At 38.1% G+C, this 17,376-nt stretch overlaps 1 protein-coding gene across 1 annotated transcript in view; it reads right to left on the minus strand.

Annotated features, from left to right (window-relative positions):
- The window catches only part of KCNQ5 (potassium voltage-gated channel subfamily Q member 5), a 715,330-nt gene that overhangs the window by 168,354 nt on the left and 529,600 nt on the right, over nucleotides 1–17,376 (minus strand). Inside the window, exon 3 of the mRNA XM_036768782.1 lies at nucleotides 7,963–8,089. Coding sequence (XP_036624677.1) covers nucleotides 7,963–8,089 — 127 coding nt within the window. The remainder of the gene's footprint in view (nucleotides 1–7,962; nucleotides 8,090–17,376) is intronic.

The following is a 17,376-nucleotide window of genomic DNA, read 5'->3' on the forward strand; positions in this document are numbered from 1 at the left end:
AACGCTTTAAAACTAATATAGAAGAAGAAGGAACATGCATATGTATCAGTTTAAACATGGTGGGGGGTGGAGGAAGAGTAGTTTTGGAACTCCATTGATCCACCTTTTGAATATATGGGCAGCTGTCTCCTTAAGATGATCTCACACTGAGAGACCAGGATGGGTACAGGAATGCAGGCTATTATAATACAGCTGTAGTCACTTTACTTTTTGGTTTTAGTAAAGCTAAGAGTCTGGTTTATGATTTTTTTTCTTTTCCTAAACAGAACAGTTATTGACATTTCCTTGAAGCTTGGTATAAAGCTTCAAAGGAATATGTTTGAGAGAGAAATCTCTCTCTTGTTATTTACCCCCCTACTCCTAATCAGGGATCAACTTGCTTTAAAAAAAAAGCTTTTAAAACAAGAATGAAAGAGATAAAAGAGACCTACATATATATATGTGTATATATATATATATGTTATGTGTGTATGTGTGTAGGTGTGTGTATATAATTCTAAGTATAGATTCATGCATAATATCAGACTGATGTCTTATGCTTCCCAGGAGATACACTGCCAGATTGAAAAAGATGTACAAATATAGTTTTCTTCAGAAGAAGACACCAAAGGGCCCAAGGAATCACTGCTAGAAATAATTTGTCAGACTTGCTGACAGATTAGGCTCATTACGATAATTTAAGTACCACTCTTTGGTGACTGGAAGGTCATTAATGAAAGCTAGAAGAGAGGACTATGAAATCACTTTCGTGAGACAATCTGAACATTTTTACCACTTTGGATGCTGATCTGAATAATCTGTGTCAGACTGCAAAGTTAATCACCAAGTGTTTATAGTGGAGGTAGACAGGCCAGGTAAATTAAGGACAATGTGGGTAGTAATTATTAAGTGCTAAACAAAGAACATTCTGTCAACGAGGAGTATAATGATCAATGCCCAAAGCTGTGAAAATATCATTACTACCACGCTGGGAGGGATGTGCATTGATATTTGAGGAAGGCAGAATTTATGATTTCAAAGAAAATCTCATATGTGCCTAAAAGGTCCGGAACTGCAGGATATAAGGAATTCTCTAGGCAGAAGGCAGGAGAACTAAAGCATGTATTTACACTCCACAGTAACAAGCCCACAAACCAGCGTCCCCATTTTGATATTTTCATCAAAAGCTTCCAGGCCCAATAAGTCCGCCTCGCAAGGGTAACCAGGAGGCCACAGAGAAGCGAGATGGTATAAGGCAAAATTGTATACATGCTTCCCCTCTACGGTAAGGAGATTACCCACTAGCCTCCAGTCAGCTCTGCTACCGGCAGCTCAGTTTCGGCTGTAGGTGTCTCCGGCTCCAACCGGAAAAGGAAGAAAGGATCTTCAAGCTGTCCTCTCCCCTCTTATAGAGTTTTTGACATCATCAAGTGCCACCTGAACGACTAGGGCCGATTGGTTCTTGACTTGGCCCCTCCCCCTTGCGTAGACCAGGTTAACACACCTCCCCTCAGCCAGCCCCATGACTCATCACACAGGAAGTTCTCTGATTCCTGGCATGGTCGCTGGGCTTCCTGCCCCGGAAGAGCAAGCCCCAGTGTCCAGGGAAGCTCAATGAGGTAAGCTGAGTCATTCAAAGAAAACAAAGTCCATTCTGGTTACAATTGAACACACTGGAGATATAAGAGTGAGGTTCTTTTACTGAAGACGGGTTCTTACCAGCTTTAAAGTAACTCTCCCCCAAATACAAAGGGAGTTAAATCAATAAAGTGGTGAAAGAAAACTCCTAGTTTTAAGAAAGGACATAGATGTCTTCATTCAATTTAAACGTAGCTAAAAGATTTTATAAAACATGAAAATGTAGATATGTGTAATTTTCACAAGTTGATGATTTCTTGCAGTGCTTTGTCACTGTCTTTTTGGCATCGTGGGGCAGAGAGAAGAGTCTGGGAAGAGAGAACTGGAAAGTTGTTGAGACTTGGCCCTTGCCTACATACAACAACAACAAAAAAGAAACAAACAAATCCCATATTGCAGCATAAAACTGTGAAATAGTCATTCTGGGGATCAACAACACAAATGGGCCGCTAGTCACTTTGTAGGCTACAGTTAGCTGTGATTAACTGGCAAGATGGGCCAGTGGACACTGACCATGTCTACCGTGTCAAAAGTAGTAGTCTTCACGGATGTTCTCATGAACCAATACTTAGGCCACAACAATCTTCCGGATGCTCTCCTTCTGTGAATAATTGAGGGCTTTCCAAGTGGAGTTCAAGGAGGACATTCGGCATGGGTATCAAACCACAGAATCCTAGGGGTCAATGAGAAGTCATGTATTCCATTCTTTTACCTCTTGCTAAGGTCAGAGCTATGCTGCCCTTAGACAAACAAGAACCTGTTTTTAATAAACCACAGGGCTCTATTTGAGATTCAGAGTGGTACAGTGACTAGAGAGCTGTGATGTTAGAATCAGGAAGACTTGGGTTTCAATCCAGTCTCTTATATGTAGTTCCAATGCAACCCTGGGAAAGTCCCTTGACCTGTTAGTGCCCTAGGGAACTCTCTATCACTACAAGTTGCAGAGCAGGCACTGAGGTGAATTGGTAAGGGGAGTTTCCTTAACAGGAGTTCCCCATACCAATGAAATCATAAATACAGACCTAAAAACATGGTACTCTATAAATGTTAGCTTAGATCATGACTATGATCATCATTAATTAATCTGATTTTATTCTACAATGGCCAAGAAAAAAGTAGTCTGAACAAGAACATAATATTTGTGCAACCTGTTGTAATGCATTTACTTCACCTTATTTATTTATTCTGTTTTTTTTCCTGAAAACACTGGGACAACTAACTCTTTTATCTCATGTAGTTTTCATTTGTGATTTTTTGAAATATAATTCTGGTAAACCAGGCATTGACAAAGCTCATTGGGATTCAAATGGAGCTACTAGACTGTGTCTTTAAATCCAGATCATTTCAGCTTTCACTGATTAGCTAATAATGGGCTCCCAGCCCAAGCCTTACTTGCTCACTGTTTGGGTTTTGATGGCTCAGAGCGATTGTAAATAGCAATTGTTTCTGTTATGGCCAGAAACTTTGAGGGTCTTCCCCTTCCAGACTGATTCTTTTGTGAAGTCAGAGCAGGCATCTTTTGCCTTAATTCTTGCTTGGCCTTTAATCACTGAATGGGTGTGGCATCAGACAAACTGAGAACAGGGAAAGACCTTAGCTTAAAGAGGCTAGGGTCTCCCATGGAATCTGGGGCCATTGCCAGTCATCCTGACCTATGTCTTGCCACTGGCCTCCCATGACTGGAGGAGACAATGAGGCTGCACAGCCCAGCCTCACTTAAATCCAGTTCACTTGCATGTCAAGATGTCACCGCCCCCCCCCCCACCCCATGTTACTGGTAATTTTTGAGAACGAACAACAACAGAGCTTTATTTTGTTTTTGTTCAGTTGTTTCAGTCGTGTATGACTCTTTCTGAACCTATTTGGATTTTTCTCGGCAAAGATACTAGAGTGGTTTGTCATTTCCTTCTCCAGCTCATTTTACATATGAGGAAACTGAGGCAAACAGGGTTAAGTGACTAGCCCAGGGTCACACAGCTAGCAAATATCTGAGGCCATATTTAAACTCAGGAAGATGAATCCACTGTGCCATGTATCTGTTTTATTACTTTAATCAAATTCCTTTCATGACAGGCTATGCCACTACCAAATGAACCTCCATTGTAGCATAGCTCATTATTACACAGATTTAGTTAGATTCCAGATGAGAGAGGTAGAGAATAACCGTTAATATAGTGTCTACTATGCATCACGTACTGTGCTGAACACTTTACAAATATTATGTCATTTGATGAAATCATAACAAGTACATACAGTATAAGCTAGAAGTAACAACCCAAATGCGAGTTCTGTCCCTTGAACCAGTTATCACTGGGCTTCACTTTGATGACATTAACTCATTTTCAAAACATTTTAAACAGGAATAAAGCAATAAATGAAAAGACCAGACCAATTGAACTCAATTAAATTGCAGCTATCTCTACATAAAATGACACCCAAACTGTAAAATATGTATTAACCCATATGGGCCTCTAGCAGGAAGGATGGATCAAAGAGAATAGGATGCTATTTTTCAGTCTTTTTTTTTTTTTAAAGAAACATTAGTATCTGAGGCAGGAGGAGAGGGGATTCAAGAACTAAGGACAGCTGATGCAGCCACGGACGAAAAGCAGTTATCAAAAGGTAGCAGGTTCTTTATAGACTGAATTTTCTTTCTAGCTCTTAACGCCAGAATAAATGCTGCCCCAACTCCTGGTATTGGAGAGAAACCAATTTTAAATTGTTTTTTAAAATCTGGGGTGGGAGATTCCTGTAATCATCCACAAAACCTTTCTCATACAGTAAAAGTTGAATGAATTTTGGCTGCCTGACTGTTATCTGGATTGGTTAGTTTTGGTCTCCTGGGGAATAGGACGTACTTTTTGTGAGGCAGTCTGGAATCAGGTTACCATGCCCTATGATGCAGCTTATGCTGGCTGGGAAGGTAGAGAGTGAAACAAGCAAGTCTGAGTAAAATCAAGTCTCTTTAGTTACATGCTTCTGGGTGAGCTATCCCTGAAAATTAAGGATTCCCACACCCACCTGGTTGCCTGACAACAGGAAAAAAATCACATCTTCTGAGAGAAGGGATACTTGGACAAATAAATAGCAATAGCCTGGATCCAGCCCCAGAGAAGCATCTGAGGACTGTGATAATTTACAATTCACTTTGAGTTTTATCTTTTTTCCCCCCAAGTGTGAAAAAATAATGTTGAATCTTGAGATGAAAGACCCAACTCAATAAAACATTCTGTGAAAAAAAAAGCAGCCAGATAATGAAAAGAAATGGTCAATTTGAATAAATCACAGAATGTTAGCATTGTAAGGTATCTTAGCGATCCCTTAGGCCAACCCTCTTTATTTTAGAAACCGAGGCCCAGAAAATGGGAAGTAAGTTTCTTGTGTTCACACAGTGGGTTAGATCTAGCTAGGATTTGAACACACTTTCCAGACTCCCATTCTAGTGTTCTTTCCAGTGTACCATGCTGTTTAACCATAACAAAGTCTTCCAAGTTTATCTTCTATAAAATGGGGTTGATTATTTTTGCCTTACAGAAATACTATGGGGAAATCAATTTGTAAACATTAAAAGATTTCTACAGAAAAGTGAGCTATTCTTATTGTTAATGAAAAAGGCAATTCATATAACTAAATATGAGACAGCTCCATGGCTTTATTGAGAAGAAAACTGGATTTGTAGTTACAAAATCTAGGTTAGAATCCCTGCTCTGCTACTGCTACTTGTATGACTTTGGGCTAATTGCTTTCTCTCTCTTGGTCTCAGTTTCCTATCCTAGGAAATGCGTAAGTTGGGTTAGATGACCTTTGAGGTCCCTTCCAGACTCATGTAAGCCCAATTCACATATAAGTCAAGACATTACCAGTGATGTCTTTGGTCTTTGACAAACAATGACAATAGTTCTAAATCAGTGATGGTGAAACAGAATAATGGGTAGGGTCCTGGAGTCAGCAGGATCCGAGTTCAAATTCTGCCTCAGATACTTATTAGATGTGTGACCCTTGGCAAGAATCTCTCATCCTCTGGGACTTCCTGGAATCAGCTTCTAAGAGCAAAGCTAGCCCAGTGTTCTTCTGCTGGCTAGTTTCCTGTAGAACTGAATGTGTCATCAGGAGGAAGAGGGAGAGAGCCAGGAGTGATCTCTGGGTGACAAAGCAGTGCAGTTCCAGGGATCTAGTTCCCGAGCGGCTTCCCCTATCTGTCAGTCTGAGTGTTTCTCTGTTGTGCGTGTACCTGGGCAGAATCTCACGTAGTGGATTGTGCTATAGACTTCTGGAGATTTTAAGGCACAGAATTCATGAATAGGCCTGGGAAGTAACAAGTTAGTGACAGCTGCATGCCTGAAAACACCTTCTGAACACTATCTGCATGACCTTGGGCAAGTCACTTAATTTCCATTAGACCTCAGTTTACTCAACACAGGCATTTAGGTAGCACAGCAAATGGAGTGCTGAGCCTGGAGTCAGGAAGTCCTGAGTTAAAATCTGGCTGCAGATGCTTGTCAGCTTTGTGATGCTGGACGAATTCTTTAATCTGTGTTTGCCTGTTTCCTAAATTGTAAAATGAGTATGATAACAGCACCTATTTCACAGGATTGTTGTGATGAAAAGAATGTGTAAAGAACTTAGCACACTTGTTCCCTTTCCTCCTTCCTTCATCAATAAAATTAGCACATTGAACTAGATGCTCTTTGAGGTCTAAGATCTCATTATGTGTCTTTGTTAGAGGTCACGAGACTTTTGTAGTTAGGAGTCACGTGACCCTTGATACTTAATATTTAAGAAAAAAAAAAAGGGAAAGTGTCAATTACGGTAATGACGGAAGAAGAGGCCCAAACAATGCTGCAGTCCTCACAGTCGATTTTGGTTTGAACTTCAGTATGAAAATTGAGATGGAGAAAGATCAGAGAGAATGAAGGAAAACTCAGTCTTTGATAAATCATGCAGGGGATAGGATACTTGTCCTAAGTTCATTGTTGGTGTGGGAGCCATGCTATTTGTATCATCAGTAATGACATCTGACATTATGCCACTTTATGCTGGTATCTGAGTAGAAAGGATTCTGAGCACCCTTGTTGGGCGCAGATTCGGTGTTGGTCTGCTTACACCGAGGAAGCACTTAGCAAACACTGTACACACACCTTCGCAAAGTCTGAAATGGAACTGTTGTTATTTAATCATTTCAGCTGTGCCTGACTCTTCGTGACCCCGTTTGGGGTTTGCTTGGCAAAGATTACTGGAGGGGTTTGCCATTTTATTCTCTAGGTGAATTTACAAATGGGGAAACTGAGGCAAACAGGGTTGAGTGACTTGCCCAGCATCACCCAGCTAGTAAGAGTCTGAGGGCAGATGTGAACTCAGGAAGATGAACCTTCCTGACTCCAGGCTCAGCACTGTATCCACTGGGCCATCTATCAGCCCCCAAAATAAAACTAGAGTGAGACAAATAATACTTCTGCTGGACAATCTTTGAATCTGCCTGTGTTAGTAAGTAGAAGACAGGAACCACTACATCTTGCCTGGGGCTGATTGTATTAGCTTGGTCTGGGAAAATCCATGGTGTATGTCCCCAGGGTTCAAAAAACACTAAAAACTAATTAAGTCTTACTCACTAATTGACTGTCAAATAATAAAATGTGAGACACACTGGTAGGGGCTTGTGAGCTATAGTATTAGAAAGACATTCTCTCTACCCCGAGCCCCCTCAACTGTTCTAAGGGATACCCTTAGTGCCTTGAGGGGATATGTAGTAGTTGCCCCTGGGGACCTACTCTGCCAGTGTGGGTGTTGGGAAAGTAGCTTCAGAGCAAAAGTCTGAGATGACTTTAAACCAAGTCTTCCTTGTCTAAACAAGTAAGCCCCCACTCCATATTTCTCAAAGGTCTTTAACAACAGAAATGTGCACTGTGACTTTTGGTACAGGTCATCACATTTTAGGTTTCCAGACCGACAGGGTTGGTTGGTGAGGGACTATGTGAAAGTAGTTATGACGACTTAGGGTTATCTAGAAACTGATAATTTCTCTCCAGCCCTGTGTATCCTTAAAAAAAAATCCAAGCCAGCTAACCAATCACAAACATGTTCTTTTGTGTCAGTGAAATCCTTTGAATGTGATATTTCCATGGTGCTCATTGATGGGCATTTTTGTGACTGTTAGACATTTACCCACCCAAGTAGAGTACTGTGTCATTTATCACAGTAAAGAGGAATGCTGGTACATATTGAAAGCAATGCTCAGTTTAGATCATCCCTGAAGCACTGTATCAATTTCACCTGCATCAATATGGGAGACCCAGAAAAGGATTTGGTGCTATTGTTTCTGGTCTGTATCATTGTTTTGATGCTCACCTATAACACAGAATGGTTTTCTGGCAAATCGCAATCTTCCTTGCCATCCTCTGTAGCGACAGCAGCAACCAGCTGACCAGATACGGATGATGAACTCCAAACCAAAGACGACAATCATCACAAACTCCTATAAAAAGGACAAATAAAGAAACATATTTGTGGTAGGCATTTCAGAGGAAGCTAGCAGGCTTTTGGTTAGCTCTGGACATGTACAGTCATCACCTGAAACTCTTAATTTTTACTGGACCTTGGACGTCATCTAGTCCAAACTTCTCAAACTGAGGCCCAGAGTGGGCAATGACTTACCCAAGGTCTCGAGAAAACTAATGATAGTGCTGAGATTCAAATCCAGGGGTTCTGACTTTTTCTATTACATTGCACCAAGATTTTTTCCTACTATATCATGCTAGTTTTATTTCTCTTTTCCGAATCAAACTACAACAAAACAAGATTCTCATGCATACGTGGCAGCTGGTGGCTCAGTGGATAGAGCACTGGGCCTGGAGTCAGGAAGACTTGAGTTCAAATCCAGCTTCAGACACTTTCTAGCTGTGTGACTTTGGGCAAGCCACTTAACCTCTGATCGCCTGACAAAATGGACCCACTAGATTGATTGAAGAAGAAAATGGCAAACCATTCCAGTATCTTTGCTAAGAAAATCCCAAATGGGGTCATGAAAGATTGGACACGACTGAGCAACAACACATACATGCAACAAAATATTGTTCCTCTTCAAGTCTTTACATTTTAGGGATCTGATCTAATTCCAGATATATAAGATAAATAACTGTCATATCCTGTCCAATCCATATGGAGGAGTAGTTGGCTTTATATTAGCTACCTAGTAATGCAGAAGGTATGAATTTAAAACCAGGAATCTAATTTCAAGTATATATATATATTGGTTAGAAAACATTTTCATTTCAATACATGAGAGGGAAAAACACACACAGAGACAGACAGAGAGAGAGAGAGAGAGAGAGAGAGAGAGAGAGAGAGAGAGAGAGAGAGAGAGAGAGAGAGAGAGAAAATCCTCAAGCTTGTGAGGTTGACCTGCTTAGTCGGGAAGCAAACCTTTACATATTAATTTTGTTCCTTTTTTATAGTTTTAAATGAGGCAGCATGGTGCTGTGGATTGAGAGCTGGCCTAGGAGCCAGGATAGTCCTGGGTTCAAGCCTTGCCTCTGTCGCATACTGGCTGTGTGACCCTGAGGAAATAACTTAACCTCGCCTTGCTCTAGTCAACTTTCTCACTACTCTACGTTGCAGAGGAAGTGCCAACCTGATTTGGTAAAGGAATTTCTCACTTGAGAGTTCCCTGTATTAATGAAACCACAGTTTAATCCCTTTCTTCATAATTTAATCATGTTTTTATAAAACAGCAGACCATGAAACTGTGGACATTCATTTGTAGTACACATCTCTTGTAGGAGAGGAGAAATCAAATCCCAAGAACTTGGTACCCATTGATAAGTTAGCTTGTTGCCCCTCTTTGAGGCATGATAACATCATGGTTATGGATCCATGACTCTGGAGTCATTTAGGAAGAGTTGGGAATTAACCCAGGGAAAAAGGCAAACTCAAACCGGCTCATTAAGTGGCTTGTCATAGAATAAAAGGCCAAAATTACATTTGGAAGGTAAAAGCTTTTTCCTGTCAACAATAACATAATTAACTTGTTGTACTGATTAGCAAGGGAACAAGTGCTATGTTGATCAAAACTGGTTCTTTGCTATTTCATGGCACTCTTAAAACAAAACAAAAAAAATCAGAGTGACCCCAATTCTTTTCTCCCTATGTGGTAGTAACAATAGATGGAGTCAGAAAGTTTGGAGTTCAAATGCCACCTCAGATTTTTACTATCTGTGTCACCCTGGGCAAACCACTTGACCTCTCTCAGTCTTAGTTTCCTTATCTGTAAAGTGGGGATAATCATAGCACTGATCTCACAGAGTTATTTTGATGATCAAATGCGATAATGTATGCAATATGTTTGGCTAACTTTAAAGCACTATAAAAATGCTGCTGCTGCTACTAACTACCTCTATTACTGCTACTATTAGTACTATTATAACTACTTCAACTACTACTACTATCATGATAACTATTTCAACTACTACTACTATCATGATAACTATTTCAACTATTACTACTATTATGATAACTATTTCAACTACTACTACTACTACTACTACAACTCCAACTCCTGCTACTACTACTATTATAACTACTTCAATCACTATTACTATAACTACTTTGACTACTATTACTGTTACAACTACTACTACTTCTCCTACTATCATAACTGCTTCAACTAGTACCATAACTACCTTGACTACTACTGTTATAACTATTTGAACTATTGCTACTACTACTTCAAATACTATGACTACTATTATTATAACTACTTTGACTACTACTGCATTGACTACTACCACTATTCCCACTAGCAATAATAATATAAATAGTGATTAGTGATACATATAAACACATGGAATTAATGACAAGCCTGATGCTTCCCTTATGCTGAAGAGGGTACACAGAAAATGCCCTCTTGCTTGTGAAATGGAAACATCTTGAGTTACTGATGAAAGATGGTGGCAATAGTACAAAAAGTTAAGTCGTTGATGCATACATGATATAAGAGAATCTTCAATTATGTGGTTATGGGGTCATAGGATCATAGGATCATAGGGTTAGAAAGCCATTAAGTTTCAACTCTTCTTTTTTTTCCTTTTTTAAAAATTTTTTTTATTAAGATTTTTTATTTTTAGTTTACAACACTCAGTTCCACATAATTTTGAGTTCTAGATTTTCTCCCCCCCCCAAGATGGCATTGAATCCTATATATCTTCTACATATAACTTTGCTTTAAACTTATTTACACAATAGTCAAGTTGTAAAGAAGAGCTATGACCAATGGAATGAATCATGAGAAAGAAGAAACAAAACAAAACAAAACAAACAAAAAAAAAAACAAAAACAAAACCAAAAACAAAAGAGAAAAAAAACAAAAGAAAAAAAAAGGAGAGCAAACAGTTTGCCCCAATCTGCATTCAGACTCCATAGTTCTTTCTCTGGATGTAGATAGCTCTCTCCATCATGAGTCCTTTGGAGTTGTCTTTGAACCTTGTATTGCTGAGAAGAGTGAAGTCTATCAAGGTTCGTCATTACAGAATCCATATATCTGTGGTTGTGTATAGTGTTCTCCTAGTTCTGCTCCACTCACTCAGTATTATATTGTGTAGGTTTTTCCAGGTTGTTATGAAGTCCGTATCTTCCCCATTTCTTATACCACAATAGCATTCCATTACATTCATATACCACAACTTGTTCAGCCATTCCTCAATTGATGGGCATCCCCTTGATTTCCAATTCTCTTCTACTACAAAAAGAGCCGCTATAAATATTTTTGTACATATGGGTCCTTTTCCCACTTGTGTGATCTCTTTGGGATACAACCCCAGAAGTGGTATTGCTGCATCAAAGGGTATGAACATTTTTATAGCCCTTTGGGCACAGTTCCAAACTGCTCTCCAGAATGGCTGGACAAGTTCACAACTCCACCATCAATGTAACAGTGTTCCAATTTTCCTACATCCTCTCTAGCATTTATCATTTTTCTGTTTTGTCATTTTAGCCAATCTGACAGGAGAGATGTGGTACCTAAGAGTTGTTTTGATTTGCATTTTTCTAATCAGTAGTGATTTTGAGCATTTTTTCATATGCCTATAGATATCTTTAATTTTTTCCTCTGAAAACTGCCTGTTCATATCCTTTGACCATTTCTCAACTGGGGAATAACTTGTATTTCTATAAATTTGGTTCAGTTCCCTGTATATTTTAGAGATGAGGCCTTTATCAGAGATACTAGTTGTAAAGATTTTCTCCCAATTTTCTGCTTCCCTCCTAATCTTTATTGCATTGGCTTTTTTATACAAAATTTTTCAATTTAACATAATCAAAATTATCCATTTTGCATTTTGTAATGCTCTCTATCTCTTGTGTCATGAATTCTTTGCTTTCCCATAAATCTGATAGGTAAACTATTCCTTGCTCTCCCAAACTGCTTAGAGTATCAGCTTTTATTCCTAAATCATGAACCCATTTTGACTTTATTTTAGTATATGGTATAAGATATTGGTCTACGCCCAGTTTCTGCCCTACCATTTTCCAATTTTCTCAGCAGTTTTTGTGAAATAGTGAATTCTTAGCCCAGAAGCTGAATGCTTTGGGTTTACCAAAGAGCAGATAGCTACAGTTGTTGGCTATTGCGTCTTGTGTGCCTAACCTATTCCACTGATTCACGACTCTGTTTCTTAGCCAGTACCAGGTAGTTTTGATGACTGCTGCTTTATAGTACAGTTTAATATCTGGTATGGCTAGGCCACCTTCCCTAGCATTTCTTATCATTAATTCCCTAGATATTCTAGACCTCTTGTTCTTCCAGATGAATTCTGTTATTATTTTATCCAGCTCTGTAAAATAATTTTTTGGTAGTTCAATTGGTATGGTGCTGAATAAATAAATTAATTTAGGTAAAATGGTCATTTTTATTATATTAACTTGGCCTAACCATGAGCAACTGATATTTTTTCATTTATTTAGATCTGACTTTATTCGCATGAAAAGTGTTTCATAATTATGTTCATATAGGCCCTGGGTTTGTCTTGGCAGATAGACTCCCAAATATTTTATAGTGTCTACAGTAACTTTAAATGGAATTTCTCTTTCTATTTCTTGCTGTTGGGCTTTGTTAGTAATGTATAGGAATGCCGAGGATTTATATGGATTTATTTTATATCCTGTAACTTTGCTAAATTTTTTTATTATTTCAAGTAGTTTTTACTTGATTCTCTAGGATTCTCTAAGTAAATCATCATATTATCTGCAAAAGTGATAATTTAGTTTCTTCTTTGCCTATTCTAATTCCTTCAATTTCTTTTTCTTCTCTTATTGCTACAGCTAACGTTTCTAGTACCAGATTGAATAATAGGGGTGATAATGGACATCCTTTTTTCACCCCTGATCTTATTGGGAATGCATCTAGCTTATCCCCATTACAGATAATGCTTGTTGATGGTTTTAGGTAGATGCTATTTATAATTTTAAGGAAGGCTCCATTTATTCCTGTGCTTTCTAATGTTTTCAATAGGAATGGGTGTTGTATTTTGTCAAAAGCTTTTTCTGCATCTATTGAAATGATCATATGGTTTCTGCTAGTTTTGTTGTTGATATAATCAATTATGCTGATAGTTTTCCTAATATTGAACCAGCCTTGCATTCCTGGAATAAATCCTACCTGGTCGTAGTGTATTTTTCTTGTGATAAGTTGCTGCAATCTTTTTGCTAATATTTTATTTAAAATTTTTTCATCATTATTCATTAGGGAAATTTGTCTATAATTTTCTTTCTCTGTTTTGTGTCATCACCTCTTCTTTTAACAGTTGAAGAAACTGAATTCCAGACAAGTGACTTGTCCAGGGTAACAAAATTAGTAAAGAGAAGTTTTGAGAAGAACCAACTAAATGAAAGAATCTAAAATTAACATGATAGACTGGACTTGGCTATTGATCTTACTAGTATTATGAGACTCCAGGGGACAGAAAAACACAGAGGGTGTATTTTTCAAACCTTGCCTATAGGCAAGGGGAAATACTTTGTATATTGTAGAAAGGGACAATCTGTCTTGACATATAAATTAGTAGTGTTATCCTTCCTAAAACCAAATGTGGTATTTGCATCATTTTTTAAGACCAAAAATTAGAGATTATGAATTTCACTATATAAATTTTATTACACGAAGACTAGAGAGTGATATTTCATATTACTTTTCTATTAACTATTACCTAGCAGAAATAAGCATTGTACAGAAGACAAACCAGTATTTAGAGTCAGAAGACATGGATTCAAATTCATGTATAGCCTTGTATTCATGTATTCATGTATAGCCTTGTATGAGATATTTAACAAACCAGTATTTAGAGTCAGAAGACATGGATTCAAATTCATGTATAGCCTTGTATTCATGTATTCATGTATAGCCTTGTATGAGATATTTAACCCTCCGGGTTTCAGTTTCTTAATCTGCATAATGAGGGGATAGGGATAGGAAATATCAGGGACTCAACCTTTTTTTTTTCGTGTGTGTGCCACACAATACTCTTTGGCATTCTAGTGAAGCCTATTGGCTGCTTATGATAATAATGTTTTAAAAATAATTTAAGGAAATGCTAAATTTCAGTTAGCAGTCAGTGAAAATAAAGATGTAACTTTTTTCCCATCTAAGTTCATAGACCACATGAAATCTATCTGTGGATTCCGGTTAAGAATCCCTGAGGTGGGTAATCTCTAAGATCCTTTCCAGGTCTATATCCTATAAGGGAAACAGATCACAGGCTGATTGAGACTTGTCTTGTTCCTCCCTTAATCACTAGCAGTTAGAGGTCTAATTCATCAGTTTTGCTGTTTATTTCCACTGATTAATTCAAACTACTAGACATGATGGTCTCTACAGGGATGAAGAGAGTATGGGCCCAGTATACTGAGGTGTGCTGCACACCCTAGGGGCAAACTTGACCATTGGCTCCCAAGTGAAGGGAAAGGCACAATGGTAAAACCTAGAGATTTGCCTAGGGCACTGAGGATTTAAGTGACTTACTTATATTTCCCAAAACACTATGTATCAAAGACTATTTGATGCTTCATTTCATTTTTAAATATTATCATAAATCTTTCTTTGGTAGTGAAACCTGTTTATTTACTATTAAGGCTAATAATATGATTAGTAATAATAGACAGATATAGTGCTTTATAATTTTCAAAGTGCTAAGTAAATGTATTATTATTATCTTTCCCATTTTTTAGATAGAGATATGAGGCACACTTACCTAAGGTCACACAGTGTTAGAGCTGGGATTTGAGCCCAAGTGTTCTGACTTTAGTTCAGAGCTCTTTCCACTACACCACAGCTAAATTGTATTCTGGAGTCTCTATACTTGATTTAAACAATTTGTGCTAGGGATAGTTCTATTCATTTTGAACCTTACAGTCAGGTATGTAATAGTTTTTGATTTTGCCACTCTTTAACTATAGGTCTCTTGTGAAGTTGGTTAATTTTCCTTGTCTTTGTTGTTGCTGTTGTTCAGTTGTTTCAGTCCTACCCAACTCCTCCTTACCCCATTTGGGGTTTTCTTGGCAAAGACACTGGAGTGGTTTGCCATTTCCTTCTCTAGCTCATTTTACAGATGAGGAAACTGAGGCAAAGAAAATTAAGTGATTTGACCAGGGTCACACACCTAGTAAATGTCCAAGGCTCAATTTGAACTCAGGTCATCCTTACTGTGGTACATTGGATAGAGCACCAGGTCTGGAATGAGGAAGACTTTTTTCTGAATTCAAATCTGGCTGCAGACACCAAGTAGCTGTGTGACTCTGGGCAAGTCACTTAACCCTGTTTGTCTTAGTTTGTTACTCTGTAAAATGAGCTGGAGAAGGAAATGGCAAACCACCACTCCAGTATCCTTGCCAAGAAAATGCCAAATGGGACCACAAAGAGTAGGACATGACTGAAAACAACTAATAATAACAACTTTCTTAGTCTAGGCTTGGCTCTCTATCCACTGTGCTACCTGGCTACTCCATCCTTGTCTTAGTTTCTACCTATAAAGAAACGTTCACTCTTTTCTTAAGAAGGTAGAAAAAGGCCATGTGAAATAAGATTCGATGCTTCCTCAGAAGAAAGGTGTAATGTAAAGAAAGTAATACTATAACTAATTTTTGCTACTTACCTGCTGTAGCTCTCAGAAGCCCAATGATTCACTTTTTTTTATCAATACTGAAATACTACCCACAATATACTTATTGTCTAAAGTAATACGTACATCCTGTTTCGCAATTAAAAATATTTAACATACATTATTCTGTTCGATTCTTACAACTCTGTGAGGTAAGGAGCATTAGATGCAGCATCACCCCCATTTTACAGAAGAGGAAACAGGATTAGAAGTGAATGAATGGATGAAATTCACATGATTAGTAAGCAGCCTTGACAGAGAGGCCTTTTCATACTGACTCCAGGGCTCTGTGTGCTATACCACGTTAGACTTCTAAATGTGCTCCCTCTCTCATTAATCCTTATAACATACCATGAGAAACATATTTCCTGTCCTTGGTGTAGAAGTAAGGAAAAAAGACACAGAAATTAATAAAACCAAGATTCAGTGAGAAAGATGTGAATAATATTCATGTCTATCGCTTCCTAGGACAATGATCAAGCCATTAACCCTATCTTTTGGATATTAAAGATACAAAAGTACTCATTTAACAAACTCTAGAAATAGCTTTTCCACATGTCTAGGGATTTCAAACTAGTCTTGGTGAGTTATGTTATTCTTCTGTTTCCTAAAGTGGCATTAAGTCAAAATTGATTGATTTTTGTAAGATGCTTCAATGCCAAATAGCCCATGTTCTAGTTGTTTTCTCATTAATTAAGAGCACTGTTCGTTAAAACACCAAGTGACCTTTGTCTAATTTGCGAGATAGCTGCTGTGACCACTTAGCTTTTCCTGGTTTTATGCTATCAAGTTGAATTTTTTTGTGAAAATGAAATGTTGACATTATAAACCCTGTGACATTTGCACCAATTCTTGAAGAGCTGTGGCTAATTAGTCACACCAAATTGGAGCTCACAGTTCTATTCAGAACATCAGCACAATCAATTTCCAGCTTTTCTCATTCCTTTTTTTCCCTTTTCTATACTAAAGTAACCTAGGGCAGTCAGGCCAGGATCTCTTCTCATAGAATCCCTATGGGGAAAAGATTTGTGACGTAAACCGAGATGTAAATCTTTGAGAAAGATATCAGTCAGAAGGGTTGTGGGTATAATTATGGGGAAAATGGAAAATTCTGGAACCATAAAAATAAATGGTGATAAAATCTACACAGGACTCTTTCCTAAAATCAGAACATGAAGATCAATGTACAAAAAAAATCACTGAGTTTTAGAAGTGAGATGCTGAAGAGTGGAAATAGCTGAAACAAATGATGGACTAAGTGAATGCAGAACAGTTTATTAAGGACTTACTATGTGCTAAGCACTTTGATAAGTACTAGGGATAATGTAAAAAGCAAAGGTGATAGTTCCTGCTCTCAAGGACCTTATATTCTAAAAGGGAGAGTGGTGTCCAGGGAGAGATATTTTGGTGTGGAAAGTAACAGGGATGGGAAGGGTAGCCATAGGAGAGTAGATTGACACACTCTTTCCAGGTACAATGACAGATTTATTTGATTTTGGCTCCAGAACTAGAAAGAGGTAGTAGTGGTTTTGGTGGTGTGGTAGATTTACAACAGACATCACTTATCTAGTGTTAGATGTTTTAAAACGTCTTGCAAACTTTTTTTTTTGTATTTTGG

The sequence above is a fragment of the Trichosurus vulpecula genome, chromosome 7 (genome assembly GCF_011100635.1).
Source record: "Trichosurus vulpecula isolate mTriVul1 chromosome 7, mTriVul1.pri, whole genome shotgun sequence".
Taxonomy (NCBI): Eukaryota; Metazoa; Chordata; class Mammalia; order Diprotodontia; family Phalangeridae; genus Trichosurus; species Trichosurus vulpecula.